General features: G+C 38.1%; 1 protein-coding gene across 6 annotated transcripts in view; it reads right to left on the bottom strand.

The window, feature by feature from the left end:
- Window positions 1–18,703, bottom strand: part of NCOA1 (nuclear receptor coactivator 1) — a 237,210-nt gene that overhangs the window by 60,872 nt on the left and 157,635 nt on the right. For all 6 annotated transcript variants that reach the window (XM_059405242.1, XM_059405246.1, XM_059405243.1 and 3 more), the window contains 5 exons: window positions 17,872–17,969; window positions 8,270–8,447; window positions 5,806–5,985; window positions 4,763–4,858; window positions 43–183 (listed from right to left, as the gene is read on the bottom strand). In XM_059405242.1, coding sequence (XP_059261225.1) covers window positions 43–183; window positions 4,763–4,858; window positions 5,806–5,985; window positions 8,270–8,447; window positions 17,872–17,969 — 693 coding nt within the window. The remainder of the gene's footprint in view (window positions 1–42; window positions 184–4,762; window positions 4,859–5,805; window positions 5,986–8,269; window positions 8,448–17,871; window positions 17,970–18,703) is intronic.

Raw genomic sequence — 18,703 nt, 5'->3', positions numbered from 1 at the left:
AAAGCAAGGTTAATGAAAATCATTATGAGAAGAAAACTTTACCTTCTTGAAACAGTTGTCTGGCATAAGATGGTTCTCTGCCCTGAGGTTGGAAAAAAGCATAGATGCATTTCCTCACTAAATCTTCCCAGCCAGTTCTGCCAGCAGCTCTCAGGGAACTAGTATCAATAGAGATGATTTTACCTACATGAAGAATGAAAGTTTCCATTTGTGATAGCCTCTTCATATAAGTCACCCATATTTCAAAATCGACAACTACATCTAAGAAATTTGTTTCTGCCCCTAAATGCTTATGGACAGAAGCATTAATAAACACTATTAATTTTTATTACATATGGTGGCTCAGTGGGTTAAAGCCTCTTCCTTCGGCTCAGGTCATGATCTCAGGGTCATGGGATGGAGCCCCACATCGGGCTCTCTGCTCAGCGGGGAGCCTGCTTCCTCCTCTCTCCCTCTCCTGCCTCTCTGCCTACTTGTAATCTCTGTCAAATAAATAAATAAAATCTTAAAAAAAATTTTTTTTATTACATATGGTAACAGAGTGTATCACTTACATGATAATAAAAAACTGTTTTGGCCTTGGAGTGTGTATTAGCATCTCATATTCTAAAATTCAATCCCAGTCAAGTATTAAAGTCATGCCATAAGGACCTGAAGCTGCAGAGACTAATGCAAATTGAACTCCTCTGGTTTGCTCTCTGGATTCTACTCTCTGTCTACTAATGACTAGATAATTTATTGGGAAAGGAGAGACAGAGATGAAATACATCATTTTGGTTTAAATTAATTTCCAGTAACTAAGTGAAGAGAATATAAGAAAGTAAGCAAAACTTTCCTTTTCTACCTCTTCTTGGGCTGTAGATAACACTTCATTTAACAAAGACTGAAGGCAATCAAAGTTAAATCAGAAAAAACATAACAGCATTAAGATTGGCTAGATATTCTACACACAGAATATATGCTTCATAAACCGTAGTAGTGACTTGCTATTATTACCGTACTTCAACAAATTTCCTAGATGGCTCTGGAAGAATTCAGGTAAATTATTCCTTAGTTAACCAGGGGCCAATTAATCCAGTTTGGGATTATCCAGATTTTTATGCAATCTTATATTAACACAAAATAATATAGGCAAGATATATACATGTATAGAGTTAGATTAATAAATGAAAACTTGCAAACCCACCAACCAACTTCAGAACTGGAATATTACCTATTCCATTCCATTATGTGTGTACTCCTCACATGTCACATCCCTCTGTTTTTACATTCTCCCGTCAAGAAACATCTAAATTGTATCCCGTTTTTTGATATTACAATGAATGCTGCTGTGAACACTATCTACATTTTCCATGGTGCATGTGTGTGACAGCTTCTCTAGCGTACAGACATAGGACAGAACTGCTGAGTCATAGGTTATGTGAATATTCAACTTTATAACATTAAACTGTTCCCCAGAAACTTATATAAGAGCTACTCTTAATCCAACATCCTCTCCATCACTTGGGGTATTGTCAGGCTTCTTTATTTTTTACAATTAGTAGCTGGAAAATGTTTATGATCTAAATTTGTACTTTCCAATGAATGAGGTTGAGAATTTTTCATTTTTTCCTCTTTGGTGAATTGCTGATTTTTTTCCTTATCTTCCCTCTTCTCACAACAGACTCAAATCTGTTGTACTATTTGTGCATCCTCATTTTAACTAATTCCTTCTTTATGTATTACACTTGGCTTGCCTGGAATTTATTAGGCTTCTTTAACTCAGGGTCTTGAATCTGATACATCTGAATCAGTCTGATAAGGCTGTTGCCCAAGTCTTGGCGTAAATGTAAATGGTAGAAAGAAAAAAAATTTAAACTTAAAGGAATTTTGTTATTTAAGAATGATTTGGGAAAAGCCTGGTGAACACTTGGCTGTAATTACAAACAATTCTGGATTTTCTAAGAATTATAATTATTTAATCTTTGTCTCTTATTACATCAGAGGTCAAGAGTTGGTTATAGCTGAGAATTGATTGTCACAGGGTCTTCACACACAACTATGCTCCTCAGATGCAATGACAAAGGGAGGGGTAGGTGTTCATGTCAGTACTAACCACAAGAAAGCAAGAGCCTAGAACTGCATGATCAGAGGAGAGAAAGTGATTAAATTATCAGCAATGGTAACAAATGACTAGGTAACGCAGTGACTATCTTAGAAGAGGATCATGAATGGGTTGATTTCGAGTCCTCTGCTTGCTAGAGAAAAGTTTAACTAACCAATCCAACTAGTAAGCCACTGTTCAACATTTCTTGGCAGATGATTTTTTTTTTTTTTAAGGGATGGGAACCACTTTTAAAAGTGATGTAACTCTATGGAGAGTTAAAAGTACTACTAAAATTTAAGGAATTAAATATCTAATACTTATTGCAACTGGTTTATTATTTTTTTATCTAAATCAATGATATATTTTGATGATACAATAAAATGTTATTTACATTTTAAGAACACTTTATATTTCTTTGCCACCTTTCTATTTTTTTTATATTTTACATTTCCTCTGGTATCTTCTATGTAATAAGTGTGTACAGTACAGTGATGTCCTTGTAATAGTGCTTTGGTAGAAGGCAATGCAATATAAAGGAAGAGCTATATATTAGGGCCTATCGATGTCTGTTCTCACCAATTAGCTGTATGGTTTTGGAAAGGCACCATTCTATCCTTTGTAAAATGAGTGGGCTAGAGTCCATGATCTCTGAGGTTCTCTCTAGATTTATAATTATTATTTGATTCAGAGCTTAATTTTTAAATTTATACACATCTACTTTAAAATCAGGTACATCTAAGATTTTAATGCTGGGTCCTTGGTCAGGAACAAAACTACCAGTAATAACATTATTCCTATGGGAAAATATAGTCTTCTTTAAAATAATCCAATTTACGGGGCACCTGAGTGGCTCAGTCAGTTAAGGGTCTGACTTTTGATTTTAGTTCTGGTCATGAAGCAGAAGCAGAGTCTGCTTCTCTCCCTCTCCCTCTGCCTCTCGCCTTGCTTGTAATGCTCTCTCTCTCTCTCTCAAATAAATTTTTAAAAAATCCAATTTAAGATTCAATGTATAGAAATGCAATATGAGGAGAAGCTGAAATACACTGTTCCTAAATTATCCTCATAAATTTCAGGCCTCCTTCATCTCCCACATTTATTCAGTGACCTGACTTCCACTCTTTCCAGCAAGCTTTCATTCTGCTCACAAGCCCTTACTTGGTTTTATGGACGCAAAAGACCAGTTATATTTTTCAGTAAACCCTATTCTTCCCCATGCATTAGTATTTTTGGTTTTTAATAAAGATTATTCAGTTTTTCCAGAGCTGTACATGGGTGGGAAATGGAAAAGGACATGTAGATGGTAGACTCAAAAGGGAAGGAAGAAAGTTATGGTAAAGGATAATTACCATGCGCAGATGCTGTATCTCCAAGTCCTAGACATTCTCTTTACTATACTCTATTATTCATGCTAATTTATCCCCACCTACTCTTCAGTAAGAGCAGCTGGGAGCTTATCTTTAAAAACACAAGAATGAAAGCACACAATAGGAATATTAAGTTTCTGGGACTAAAAAACTAGTAAATATTGTAACAAATATTAATAAATGTTATAAATAATGGTAAGGGTCAAAAAGTATTTTTAAACCTAAACTTTCACGAAGAATAAAATCCAGTAGAAATGATTTTTAAAATCTTGATCTGCTAAAAAATGTCTCTGAGATATCTATCCTTATTTTAAAAAGAGAGAAGTAGTTGATACCTAAGTAACTCTGATGTGAAAGTATGAAACTTGATGTGTTAAAGTGAAGATAGGATTATATAACATATGAAAAATACTATAGAAAATTGTAAAGGACAATAACAATTTGTTTTGGCTAAAAATCAAATATGAAGCAGGCCTTTATAAAGAGGGCCTTCCTTCCTGGCACTCACTTTTGGGCACTGCTGCCCTTCTTTCGGTTCCTCTCATGCACTTGTCTGTTTTCCCACAGGCCTCTGCAGCTAGCTCTCCTTCCTCAATCAGGAGCTCTCAGGCTGCACCGTGACCCTCCTTGCCGCCCCTTCCACACTTTGCGAGTTGGCTCCTCCTCATCTTTTGGAGCTTAGGGCTCAATATCAGCTCCTCCGATAGGCACTGGTTCACCAGCTAATTTAAAAACAGGTTCTCCCTATTGGTTTGCCTTTTCCCATCTCACACCCAGTGACAGGCACTTCCAGGCACTTAATCAGTATGTGCTGAATACATTTAAAGAAAAAGAGGAGAGGAAAAAGAAATAGCCAGATCCACTGAAGCATAATTTTAAAAGCACCATTTAAAAATAATTATATGTACATCTACCTTGCCAAATTTCTTTAAGAATCTTATTCCATGATTATGAAAAATAATTTATAACCAAAACAGTATGTGAATAGTTATAATGTTCTCCCCAGCGCCCTGCCCATGACAATGATTACAACATCTAGAATGCACAAGATAAATGGGGTGCCTGGCTGGCTTGGTTGGGGGAGCATGTGACTCTTGATCTTGGAGTTGTGAGGCTGAGTCTGATGCTGAATAGAGATTACTTAAAAGTAGAATCTTAAAAAAAAAAATTAATACAATGAAATATAAAGTGCCCAGGATCAAGACCATCATTTAAAATGTATTCTGTTTAAGACGAGTGACCAGAAGCTGAATAGCAGACAACAGAAGGACACAAAATTTTGGATGTAAATTCTGAATTCTGCAGTAAATACCTGTAGTATCTTGCTTGGTCATAAAGGATTCTACACCTGTAATAGCTGGAGGCCGAGGTAATCGCCGTGCAATACAAATCAAACATGACTGGAAATCTGCCAAAACAAGAAAGGGAAGTTGAAGAAGAGAGGGCAGAAAACAGTTCACATCCATCATTTTCCATTAATGGTTTCCATAAAACAACACATGTTATAGGACCCAATACTGGAGTCACTCTGATCTAATAATATAATACTAGAAATAAAATTGCTGGTAACCAAATTTTTTCGAAGTCCCATTTCCAATATTTTTGAGTGCTACACAGCTGAACATGAACTTCGATCATATCAGACAGACTGGCACTGGCATGTGTATTTTGTAAAAAATCCTCAGTTGACTGTGGCACCCATTTGCAGGTGAAACCTGCTACATGCATGGCCTTCTTTGTATCTGATTAATTTCTCCTCTTCTACCTTCCCCAGTCCTTACTCCAGTTTCCAGTTTGTGGTGCTCTTTACTTAGCTCAGACTGGCTCACGTGCAGAACTCATCCTCTATCATATACTTGACGAATGCCATGTTGATACCATGTTCGTATTAGAGCTTCAGCTGTGTTTTCTTCTGCTCATACGCTTTCTTCTTGTAAATTACCTTGTATGGCCTCAAAAATGCTAACTCTATTCTCCAATGTTCCCCACACTCTAAACTTGAAACTTTCTAAAAATCAGAGCTGTTCAACAGCCTGCTGCATCTGGTACATTTCCAACTGGCAGCAGTTAGCTACGTCTCTTATTTCTAGGCAGCAAGTTGGTTTGAATTTGACATTTTAGTGGGAATGCCAGCTTAAAACCGAGAGCGTGGGGGCATTTTAAAGGGGTGATTCTAGATGTTGGCAACTTTCTTAAGTTTTGGGAAATAACACAGTAAGCTGAATCACCACTATGATGCATAATATAGTAGCCAAAATTATTATCTGAAAAAGGCTGTTTATAATCAATTACCTCCCTGATCTTTAAAGCCATGGAAAAAGCGAGCAAAGCCCTTAAAATCACCCTTTGTTTTACCTTCTCCATCCTCTTGAATTGATTTTGGCTGTGACACAGTGAAGCACTGCATGACTTCATAGCGCTGGCACGCTTCTTGGTTCTCGGTGCCTGGCTCATCTGGAGGGTGAATTAGCATCCTGCAGTTAAAGGTATGGCTGTTTCGTCGTGTTGCCTCCTGAGGCCACGGAACTCCATTTACTATGGAAGAAAAACTGATTATATGTCTGCGAATAGGGTGAAGAACTCTGAGGATACAAAGACATACATTTAGCCATCTGCTTTATTAGATATTCAGATTAAAGACAGATCTCTTCGCATTTAACATTATCCTGAGGCAACAGGATACTTATCTTCCTTAGCAAATCTTAATGTCTACCAATTACAAAAAGTGCAAAATTTCTAAGAGATTGTATAGGATGTCCCCCCCTCAAAAATAAGACCTAACGTATTCCTAATTCTTTAGCAGTCTTTAAAAAAAGTTAAAGACAAAAAATAATAGCTCACACTCTTACTCAGATTTTTTTATAGCAGTTAATTAATGCACTTTTCTATTTGTTTCTGTTACACCCTGGAAATGAAAAAATGATTGGAAACCAGAGACCCATTGTGAAGCAGGAGTTTTAACCTGGCAGGTATGTATTCTTAAGGATGGGCTTGTCAAAATGTGCACCTTTTTGGGGAGAGGATTCAAAGTTTCTCAAAGGAGACTGTGACTCAAAAAAATATTTAAACTAGAAAGAGACCAACCTTGGCTTCTTAATGACCATTCTTTTCACAAACCATTCTTCTCACCCGCAAATATAGTGGATAGTCAATAAGTTATTACATAAAAATTGGGATGCCTGGTTGGCTCAGTTGGTTAAGCTTTTGATTTCAGTTCAGGTCATGATCTCAGGGTCGTGAGATCAAGTCCAGTGTCGGGCTCCTCACTGGGCATGGAACCTGCTTAAGACTCTTGCTCTTTCAGGGTGCCTGGGTGGCTCAGTGGTTAAAGCCTCTGCAGTTGGCTCAGGTCATGATCCTGGGATCCTGGGATTGAGCCCTGCATTGGGCTCTCTGCTCAGCCGGAGGCCTGCTTCCCTTCCTCTCTCTGCCTGCCTCTCTGCCTACTTGTGATTTCTGTCAAATAAATAAATAAAATCTTTGGAAAAAAAAAAAAAAAGATTTCCGCTCTCTCTCTGTACCCCTCTGCCTCACTTCCTCCCTCTCTAAAAAACTAAAAAAGTAAGTTATTATATAAAAATGATTGTTAAAACATAAATGTTGCCTGATTTGGTATTAAAAAACTGAATTCAGTTATAGAAAAGATGTCTGTATATTTCATGTAATCATCACTGTGTGATGGGTCACTACTGCCCAGTTAACAATGTTCTATTCAAACCATGGTGGCAGTAAGAGGGTTTTTAAGGCTCTTCTCTTGCTATTTGCGACAGTTTTCTTACTTTATCCTCTGCACTGAACCTCCTTCCTTTTTAGTATCTCATCAGCCTGTAACTGTTAGAGGAAATCATGGAAACAAACCTATACTGGAGGAAGGAGTCTTGGTTTTGTTATGAGCAAGCGGTGAGGTTTAGGTTAATTACTTTATCTTTGTACCATCTTTAAAATAAAGGAATCTGCTATATTATCTCTCAAGTCATTCATGCTCTAAAATTCTGTAACAAAACACAGAAGACCCCTTGATAATTCAAATATCAAACTAGTGATTTTAATAGAAATAATCATTTCAGGCCCTCAGGTACCATAAACACACTACTCTTTTTCAAAGAAGAAATAAAACTTCCATTCTATTGAGTGAACAGTATAGAAAATAAAGAGCTACAGATAACATTTTATTTGCATGTGTAGTTTAGTTATACAGAATTTCTACTCAAGGCCCTCCCCTTACTTTAGCGCACGCACAGGCTAAGCAACAGGCACAGGGTTTAGCAAATGGAACAGAGGTTGGAAATCAGACCCCATCCGTCCTCTCAGCTGGGCTCCTTTGTCAGCAAACAATCTGTCCAACCATACTGGAAACTTCTGAGTTGAAACCACTTATATCCAAAAATGTTCATTTTAATCCATACATAATATGACAGAATATTTTCCCCTTCCTTCCTCCCTCCCTCCTTTTTATCTTTGGAGCAGGGTGGTGGGAAGGATATACATTTGTCTCTTTCTTGGACATAATCAAAATTGAAAACAAAGGTAATTTCAAGCAGGAGCTTCTCGTGGCAAGGCAGCTGACTGCTCTGCTTCTTCCTACTGTCATATGACTAGGGCATAGCGAGAGGATGAGGATAAAAGGAGTGCTCTCTATCAACTATTTGAGGATACTCTCTCTTCATATTTACATATCAGGCCGAAATGAAATTTAAATATTTTTAATATGTTATAACATATTCTAGAATAATACTATGTACTACAAATATAATAATTGCATAATGGAAAAGAAAGCTACAGAGAGTTCATATTCTTTTCAAAAAACATTGTTTTATACCTAGTGATTTGGGGAGCAGATTCTTCACAAATTCCGCATGATCCCCCACATGTAGTATGCTGTAGACACTGGTATTCATTAATTCCTCCTGATTGTAACCCAAGTAGCTGGTCACATTCTCTGACACAAACACAATTCTCCCTTCACAGTTCACAACAAAGAAAAATCCATCCAAAGCCTGCAAAGCCAAAAAAAAAAAAAAAAAAAAAAAAGATTAGGAGGTTAATAAAATAAAAGAAAAATAAACATATACATATCTCTATTGAAAAAGAGATCAGAAATATATATCAAGTTAAAAGAAAAAGGGAGCCTGAATAGAAGATTTAATATTGCATGTTTTCTGTAGAAGGGGCAGGATTTTAAAACAGACTATACAGTAATCTTCACAGGCATGAGTGAGTGTATCAACCCTCTCTCTCAGAGAGAAACTTTATGGTAGCAGATGTGAAGCAAGTAACTGGTATTAACGTAGTCATAAACATCTCTAAACTATAGGTTAAGACCTGGTCTCTACCCTCAAAGAACTTGGGGTATGGTGGTAGAGAGGCATAAATATAATAAAATACCAGTAATGCAGCGTCAGAGTCATACACCAAATACTCGATGAGCACAAAGAAAGATACCTAACTTGAGGTTGGGTTGAGAGACATAGAGAGGCTCTTTACAGACCCCTGAGTTCTACAGAACATAGTGGAGGAGCGGAAGAGGAATAAGAGAATAACATTCTAGGCAGAGGGGACAATGTGGCACATTAAGGAACAAAAAAAGCAGTTTGGAGTTGGCTGGAGTACATGGTACAAGACAGGCTCATGCCAAGAAATAAGTTTGGAGAGGTAGGTAAGAGTCAAATCTGAGGGCCTCCTATGCTCTGATACAGAGCTAGGGGGTCTCAAAAAAGAAATATAGTATGCCCTAAGGAGAGCATTAAATCCTAGAGATGGAGGGAAAAAGTCAGAATCTCTGTTTATAGTGTAATCTAAAAAATAAAGAAGTTAAGCTTAATAAACCATACTGACACCCTGATACCTCAACTCAGTCCAGACAGTCACATATCACAAACCAGGGAATCTGGAGAGAAGATCCAGAATTCAGTGGCTGACAGTGGCACGTGGCTTATTTGTAATCGTTCCACTTATTGTAACATATTGCAATTTACTTGCTATAGGATATGTATAAGCAGTAAAGACAAGATCTTTAGAAAGTAGAACATGTACAGGATTCTATAAAAGATGTAAAATGACCATGAAAATCCTCTGTATCACACACATAAGTGTGCTAGTTATCTGCGGCAAAATTCTTAAAAGAGCTAACAGTGTCATTGGCTATTCATTTTTCTTTTTAAAAAAGGCAAGTGTCCCAAATTTGCTAACCTCTTCTATGACGATGAGTGGTTGTGATAGTAAGTTACCTAGCAGATGTTTTCCAAATAACAAACACACTTAATTTTGTCCCTCCAGGGTCAAGATAACATTTAAACAGTGAGTAAGAAGTAGATTTCCTTTCAAGAAGACATTTACACTACAGAGACAGCAGGTGAAAATGCAAGTTTTGAAATGTTACTGTAGTTGCGATTTTGTCACCAAAATGATAAAAATTATTTGTAAGAATTCTCTTCTCAGTTTAAAAATTTTAAAACAGGACTTTTTACCTACTCAAAAATCTTCCAGTTTCAGTAGGGTTTAAACTCATTTTTTTTTTTTTAATGTGAAAATGCAACACCTTTTGATTACTTTGGAAGAATCACTGCTTGAGATCAAGGAAGATGGAATTTCAATAAAAACCTAGGGATGTGATTAATGATCTAAAAAACCTCACTCCTAGATAAACCCTTTGCTGACCTATTTCATGTGTAGAAGAGCACAGAAAAGCACCCTCATTTCTAACTGGCTGTTTTTCTGTTTCTATAAGTCAGATTAGCTATAAATTTCATAGCAGGTGATCAATACATCATTTGCTTTGCAGTTTATGTGAAAATAGAACAATGGAAATACAGATATATCAATTTTTAAAAAGTAGACCTGAAAATTATTTAAATTGTTCTTAGCTATTAACTGAAGCAGCATAAATGCAATTTCACTTAATTTATTTTATTTTTGGTCTCTTAAAGGAGTTTAATAAAGAACAGTGCAGGTATAACTAAGTGTCATAGTTTAGAGCAAGAAACAGTATTGATATTGACATCAAAGACCAGCAAGCAAAACCTGGTTGTTCCATGGAGAACCTATGGCAAAGACCACACTACTCAGCCTCTTTGGCACTACCTTCTCCCCACCCCCCCCTTTTTTTTTTTAAAGATTTTATTTATTTATTTGACAGAAATCACAAGTGGGCAGAGAGGCAGGCAGAGAGAGAGAGGAGGAAGCAGGCTCCCTGCTGAGCAGAGAGCCTGATGCGGAGCTCAATCCCAGGGCCCTGGGATCATGACCTGAGCCGAAGGCAGAGGCTTTAAGCCACTGAGTCACCCAGGCACCCTACCTTCTCCCTTTTCAGGGCATCCTTCTTGGTTCCTCCCTCTCTGCCTCCCCAGTGACCCTGTTTATCCTCAAAGCCACAGCTACTCTCTCCCTTGCTTTCTTCACTTTCCATGTCTGTCTCTGGTATCTCTGGAAGTTGCCTGTTACCTGCAGAGGGAAGGGGAGAGAACAAGACCCATTTCTGGGGTCATTTCTGTCCAGTCTGAAGATTAGCCAACGGTGGGCTCAGCATCCAGCACCAGAAAGACCTTCGGATTCACCCGGACTATTTGCTGCATTTTTAAAATCCAAGGGACTTAAAAGCTCTCCTTCATTGTAGTAGGGCTGGAATCCCTGTAGTATCCTTTCCACAGACCTACTGGGGCTTCTCCAAGTTCTCTTCCCATTGACTGTACCTGACTTCACTGCCAGGCTGGGAAGTTATTCTAGTAACTGGCCTCTGGAATATGCAACTGATCAGCCTTACAGGGAGAGCAGAACTTTCACCAGGTCTCTATCTGGCCTCAGTTACATAGACTTGCCGTTTCCTCTGTGAAGTCTGGGGCATCATGTTTCTTTTGAGCTTCCCCAGAAAAGGCTGGCTGGGAAAACAGGTCCACAAAGGCTCCCTCGTGGTTGCAGAGTTGTCCTGCTGACCCTACGCCTGGGATGCAGACAGCCTGTCTCTTGCTGGAAATGCCTTTTTTTTGTTCTTGTTTTTTAATTACAATTTATATATGTACTTAAAAAATTGCTTAAGTATGAAAATGAAATAGTACAAGATCTGCTGGAATCTCACCCCCAAGAAACTGGTAACATTTCAGGGGATATTCTTTAAGACTATTTCTATGAATATACAAACATCTCTAATTTCTTCAAGTATGACTGACTAATATAATCTGCTGATACTCGCTCTTATTCTACAACTTTCCCTCATATGTTGTGCGTATAATTAACTTCCAAGTGTGCTTCTGGGAAGGAATCTTCCTGTTTCTCCATGCCCTGGCATCCAGTCTTCCACTGAGCTATGTACAGACAATAAGCGTCCATCCATTCAGCACAACATCAGCAATCTGAGGGGGGTTCTCTCCTGACCCCCCCCAAGTGTCTCACAGCAGGGGTCCACACTGGCCAAGACTTCTCACAGGGCCTTGGTCTTACATGACCCCACGAGGTTCACTATCACCTATGTGCCAGTTAACAGGCAAAAATCCTGGAGATAAAACACACAATCCTCAACAATTCCATAGTCTCTAAAGGAGAAAAAAAGGTACACACAGTACACATAGTTATACAGTACGAATGGGAATTCAAAAGCTTATGCACAGAGTGAAGCACTCGAAATGGGCAAAGGGGTGACTGTCACTGGTACAGACTCCTGGGAGGAAAACACACTATGCCCGAGCCAAGTCTTGAAGGACACGGAGTAGTAACTCAGGTGGATGAGGGTTGGAAAGGACATTCAAGACAGAGGAAACAGCTCAGAGGTTAAAAACAAAATCTCTTTGTATGCACTTGTTATATTTTTGTCATATATACCAGTAAAATGTGTGTTTTTTTTAATCTTCAAGAAAAGCAAAAAAATAAGGAGTTTATTATAAAGGCAATGGGCATTTTCTTGAAGGCCATGTTTTTAAGCACAAGAATGACATGATCTGCTTTTACAAAGATCATTCTGGCAGTAGCTCTGGCAAGCAGACTGGAAGCAATTACAGTTGCAAAGCTATTGTGATACCCCAGTTCCAATGAAAGCCTGAATTAAGGCAACAGCAGTGGAAGTGATAGGAGAGAATTTGACATAGGCAGAACAAACAGTATTTGGTGACCTCTAGCAGCTCTGAGAATGAAGATTTGGGGTCATCTTTCATTAATGATGTAAGGTTTCTGGTAGATAAGTGTCTTTCCCTCAGAAAGGGGATCAAGGAGTAAAGAAATGTACTCTTAATTATTTTACTTTTTTTTCCCCATTTTTAAGCAGGAGGTAAGAGGATAGATTACAAATTTAGTTTTAGAAATGTATTTGAGGGGTGCCTGGGTGGCTCAGTGGGCGAAGCATCCGACTCTTGATTTCGGCCCAGGTCATGATCTCAGCGTCCTGAGCCCCACATTGGGTTCACAATGGGCATGGAGTTTGCTTAAGATTCTCTCTTTCTCTCTCTGCCCCTCCTGCCCCCGCACTCTCTTTCCTTCTCTTAAAAAAAAAAAAAAAAGACGTTATATTTGAAATGACTAAGCAACATTTAGATGGAGATGTTCAGAAGGCAGCAAGACATAGTGAAAGAGAAACTGAAGGGAGATCTGGGCTAAAGATAGACATTTGCAATTTACAGGTACATATGATACCATTTGTTTTTTTATTTGTTCTTAACTACAATCATCTTTTCCCCTTTCAAAGAATATCTGATTTCCTTTGGGGAGTTACTTCTTCCCCATTAAATAAGGTCTCATGAGATTCTTAATCAGGCCATTGGGAGACTTCCAGCCTAACTGGGAACCTTGAGGAGAAATGCAGAGAGAATGAACAGAGCTGGAATGCATTCATTCTAACAGCAGGGCACTGCCCAAATGTGTCTAAGAGACCATTTGTATTGTACCTGCTTCCTAGCCTCCTTAAGATGCCTTGGTTTCATCTTTTTTCCAAGGATTGTTCTGTGCTATCCAAACAGCACTCCAATAAATTCACATGCGCTAAATTTAGTCAGCATTGGTGTTGCCTGAAAACCAAGAACCCTAATTGATAATTTACATATACTTACATGTGCACATGCATACATGAATATATCAGAGGACACATAGATGTAGATGAAACTGCCCAGGAAATGTGCACAGAATAACAAAAAGGAAAGGAGCCAAGGCCAGAACCCTGAAGGATACTAACATTTAAGAGGCAGTTGATGAAAGAAATATGAGGTAGAGGCTGAGGAGTAGCCAGAGAGGAGAGAGTTCTGGCAAGGAGGCAAGAGAGTTTTAAGAAAGAGGGATTGACAGAGAAAGACAATTGTCATATGATGTCTCTGATATGAGGAATTTGAGAGGCAGGGCGGGGCTAAGGAAGGTAAAAATGAAACAAGAAGGAATTGGGAGGGAGACAAACCATAAGAAACTCTTAATCTCACAAACCAAGGGTTGCTGGGGGGGTGGGGGGTAGGGAGAGGGTCGTTGGGTTATAGACATTGGGGAGGGTATGTGCTGTGGTGAGTGCTGTGAAGTGTATAAACCTGGTGATTCACAGACCTGTACCCCTGGGGCAAATAATACATTATATGTTAATAAAAATAATTTAAATGAAGGAAGGCAGGGGAACTGAGTGGTAAATGGTGTCAAGAGGCACATAGCAATGTTAAGGAGTGGAACAAAGTGAGGTAAGGAGGCCTGAATGCACGAGCACGAGACACTATGACTAAACAGAATCTTTCTTGGGAAGCAATAGGAGATAAGGAGCTAGAGTCAGATAACGCAGAGCTCTGAAGAAGAGGCAAAGACTTTAGACAGCAGAGAGCAACAATCAGGACAATAAAAAAAAGTGCATGAGTACTTACTATGTGTCAAGCAACAAATACTTGTTGAATAAATCAAGTCTAATTCTACTCTTCCTTTAAATGTGAGGACATTACCTCCAATATCTTCATTCTTAACTCATGCTACTTTATGTTTAAAAGGGGAGGGGAAAGAATAACTGGAAAACTGGCTGGCGAGAATTTCTCAGAGAATGGTTCGTATTTGGTTACTTTTTAGATGAGCACATCTCCCATCTAAGCAAGTCCCTCTAGACCAATGCTGCCAAAGAGAACTTCCTGTCATTGCAGAAAGTTCTATATCTGTGTGTCCAGTACAGTAGTCACCAACCACATGTGGGCACTGAGCAGGTTAAATGTGGCTGGCGAGGCTGAAGCACTGAATTTCTCATTTTATTTAACTTTGAACAGCCAAGTGTGGCTAGTGGCTATTTTACTGAATGGTGCAGCTCTAGACTGCAGTCTGAATGAACCCAAGGAGAGTCACGGTGGTTTTTCACCACCTCTCCTGGCTGCCCTGGGTTAGACTCTATACAAAGTTTAAGGCCATGAAGATGAGATTGGGGGCACAGAAGGCAGCACAGAAAAAGGTGCTGATGGAGGCAATGAAGTCTGTAAAAGTTAGTAATTCTATTTTGCATCTGTTTCACATATCTGTGGCTCATTAATAAAAATACTATTAGCTCCCTGAAGTCAAGAACCTAAATACATTTCTATTCTGAGGTTTTAGAATTTCTAATTTGATGTGCCTTTTCCTATTTGAAACTGCTTGTCCCATGATACCTAACTCATGTGCAACTCTGAGCCACAGCTTTCCTTGGATTCACAGTGCTTTGTTTGTTTGTTTGTTTGTTTTTTTAAGATTTTATTTATTTATTTGACAGAGAGATCACAAGTAGGCAGAGAGAGGCAGAGAGAGGAAGGGAAGCAGGCTCCCTATCTAGCAGAGACCACAATGTGGGGCTCAATCCCAGGACCCTGGGATCATGACCTGAGTTGAAGGCAGAGGCTTTAACCCACTGAGCCACCCAGGTGCCCCCACAGTGGTTTTCAGGGTAATAATTTCATCAGCTAAAAGAAATAATTCCTACTTTATTTTCTTTTTATAGTAGCTTTGAGTGGACATTTTCCTGTCATTTTCTCTTCGTGCTAAAGTGTTGTAGATTTTGCTCACACAGCAATAACGAATGTTTATACAAAGTAAAGTAGCGGCAGTAATACGCTCTGTCTCCAGTCGTGCTGTGTTCGGGCTGTTGATAACCTGCTTGCTGTCCATGTTGATCTCTGTGGTTTCTCAAGAACCTGGGATGAAGCTAGGATTTAAATAATCGCCATTTTCCTACAGGAAGCCCAGAAATCTCAAGAACCTGTACACCTTATACTTATTAGTATCTCAAAAGGCATTATATGTAGAAAATAATATAATATTTAATGAATTGAAAGGAGTCCCGAGGCTAGTTTTAAATTTTAGGGCACTGAGAAGGCAGAACCCACACAGGAAAACTAGAAGTTTTGAAAAGTCTAGCCTACCAACATCCTGTAGGAGAGAGAAGATAGGCAGTAAATGCTGACAGATCAGGTTCTCTAGAAAGGCCAAGGGTAACCAAGCAGTGGGCCAGTTACAGGTACCCAGCAGGGCAAAGAGATGGAAGTTGAAAATGAACCAAAAGTGTTTTTCTTTCCTTAACATATTTTCCTCTAAGAGATTATATTTTAAAATTTTAAAACACAGCAGTTGAAAGAATTCTGTAGTGAACATCTGGAATGTTGACCATCTAGATTCTACCATTAACATTTTTACTATACTTGTTACAATACTGTTTCCAAAATAAGGTCATGTGTCATGCAATCGACTTAGTAAGTTATGAAAAGAACAGAATAAAAACTATCAGATGCTATCACATGTGGCTAGCTCCCCTCTCCCAGTTATATGTGCATGCACGTACTCAGGTGGTAGTTATTTCTATCCAGTTTCAATGGCCTATGTCTTTTATATGTTACAGTTCTATAAAATATGAGCCCATTCCCTAAAAAAAAAAAATCATTAAGACCAATACTGTAAGTAATACAGTGCTTGTGTCACATGGAGGGAAAATGAACAATTTATTTATTTTTTTTTTTTAATTTTTTATTTTTTATAAACATATATTTTTATCCCCAGGGGTACAGGTCTGTGAATCACCAGGTTTACACACTTCACAGGGGGAACTGCTATTAGGAGAGCAAAAAATATTCAGTAGCCTGTTAAAGATATAGGAACAGAGTATGTGAAGAGGTTAGACCAAGAGGTATGTATTTAGGTCTCATATCCACAGAGATGAAAGGTAAAGCAAAGAGCAAGAAACAAGAAATTTCTGGGGGTAGAAAAGCAAGAACTGAATTCTCAGAATATTCTCACATTAGCAGTGTTGGCAGAGGGAATTATGGATTTTTAAAAAAAGAGGATTTAGTCAGGATAATAGAGAAAAATGCATCAGGGAGCTAGAAAACAAAGAGATCTGTGTAAGTCTGAATTGTAAGAAAGACTTCACCAGAAAGGGGGGCCTTCAAGTAGGACAAGAAAAGGAAAATTTACTGCATACACAAAATAGATTAAAAATACATGTGTAAGATTAAGAGTCACTTATGGTTTGTCTCCCTCCCAACTCTTAATCTCACAAAACAAACTGAGGGTTGCTGGGGGGAGGGGGGTTGGGAGAAGGGGGTGGGGTTACGGACATTGGGGAGGGTATGTGCTTTGGTGAGTGCTGTGAAGTGTGTAAACCTGGTGATTCACAGACCTGTACCCCTGGGGATAAAAATATATGTTTATAAAAAATAAAAAATTAAAAAAATATATATGTGTGTGTATATGTGTATATATATATATTCACATTTATTTATATATGATTTATACACATACACACCTATATATAGGTGTACAAAGGAAACTAGGCCTACAGACAGAAAGGCATACGCTGTGGGGAACGAGTGTGTCCATACACATATGTCCTTAAACATTCATGTATGAGAGGGAGCACTTAAGGTGATGAGCCTGCCTGGAAACAAAACATCTGCCTTGAGAACAGAGGGAGTGAGGATTAGGTAGGGAAAGCTGAGGAGAAAATTACACAGTAATTACAAAATAATTCAAGTTTAAAAGTTCTTCACTTTAAAAGTTTGGTAAGGATTGTTAAAACAGTAAGTTTTCTCACAGTGTTTACATAAACAATTAAAAATTTTAGTCAGGAAACTAAACTAAACTACTGCAATAAAGTGAGGCATACCTTACTCAAAAGTGAAATTCTCTTGTAGACATGCAAATAGCACTCGCGAGCTAAATGACTCTATGTTTTATACCCACAAGTCCAACCACCCCAGAAACAAATGGCAAAGCCATCCCCTAGACTTCAGTTTTCCATCTGACTACATGGAAGGCCTTCATGAAAGTCCTCATATTCATCATTCACATTTATCCTGAAATAGCCACAACTGTCAAAATAGGTTACAAAATAAAGTAATTATTAAAGGTTTTTTAAAACTTACTTTGTTTTCTAATTTATTAATTGGAAGTAAGACATAAAAGATAAAGAAAAAGCCAAACTGGCTTAGACCAAAGACTCTGACCACTTTGTGACTCAGTGAGAACAGCTACCTCCAACAGAAGAGGTCCCAGGGATTCCTTTTCTATCACTCCCTGACTGCTGGACGAGATGTCTGACTTCTGCACTTCATCATCAGTTGTGGATTTCTCTACAATAAAGAAACAAAAAGTCACAAATCCAAAAAGGTGCATTTCCATGATGGCAAGTCTGTGAAGACATAGATTCACCTGGTTTAAGATTCAAATAACATTTGTCTATTACCTATGTGATATTTATTAAGAGTATTATTTAATCTTAATTATACTCATTTTATGGATGACAAAATTGAGGGTCACAAAGGCGGAGTAACGTGTCGCAAATCATGTAACTATTAAAGTGGCAGTAGGAGAATTTGAATTCCAACCTATTAAGTCCAGTATTCCAACAATGGGAAAAATGGTATAAATATATAGACTGTTTAGAAAGTCTACACTTAAAGTTTTTAAGAAATGCTAAATTGTAGTAGAATGACAGTTTTCTCCATTTTTCTTCATCCTTTTCTGATTTGATCAATTGCCACTGAATAAAGAGTGAACAAATGCTTTTTCCTTTAGTGAGCCTGCATGAATTAGCTAACCTTTCACATTCATGTCATGGTGATCCGATTGATAAATCCGTAACTGCTAAATGATCTGAAATTCTTTTGTGCAGTGATGTTGAAAAAGCCATCCATCATCTTAAAGCAGCACCATCCTTAAATAAGTTTCCAATCTGTCAAACTAGTTAGTTAGTCAGCCAAAAACCAAATGTGGTATTATTGAATATAGAGACTCATTTTTTCACTTTAAAATATGAACTATTTCATATATTCCAAAAAATACAGAAAATGACATAGCATACGTT

This window comes from Mustela nigripes, chromosome 7, assembly GCF_022355385.1.
Source record: "Mustela nigripes isolate SB6536 chromosome 7, MUSNIG.SB6536, whole genome shotgun sequence".
NCBI lineage: Eukaryota > Metazoa > Chordata > Mammalia > Carnivora > Mustelidae > Mustela > Mustela nigripes.
The sequence above is the reverse complement of the archived record's forward strand: the minus strand, read 5'-3'. Positions and strand labels throughout refer to the sequence as shown.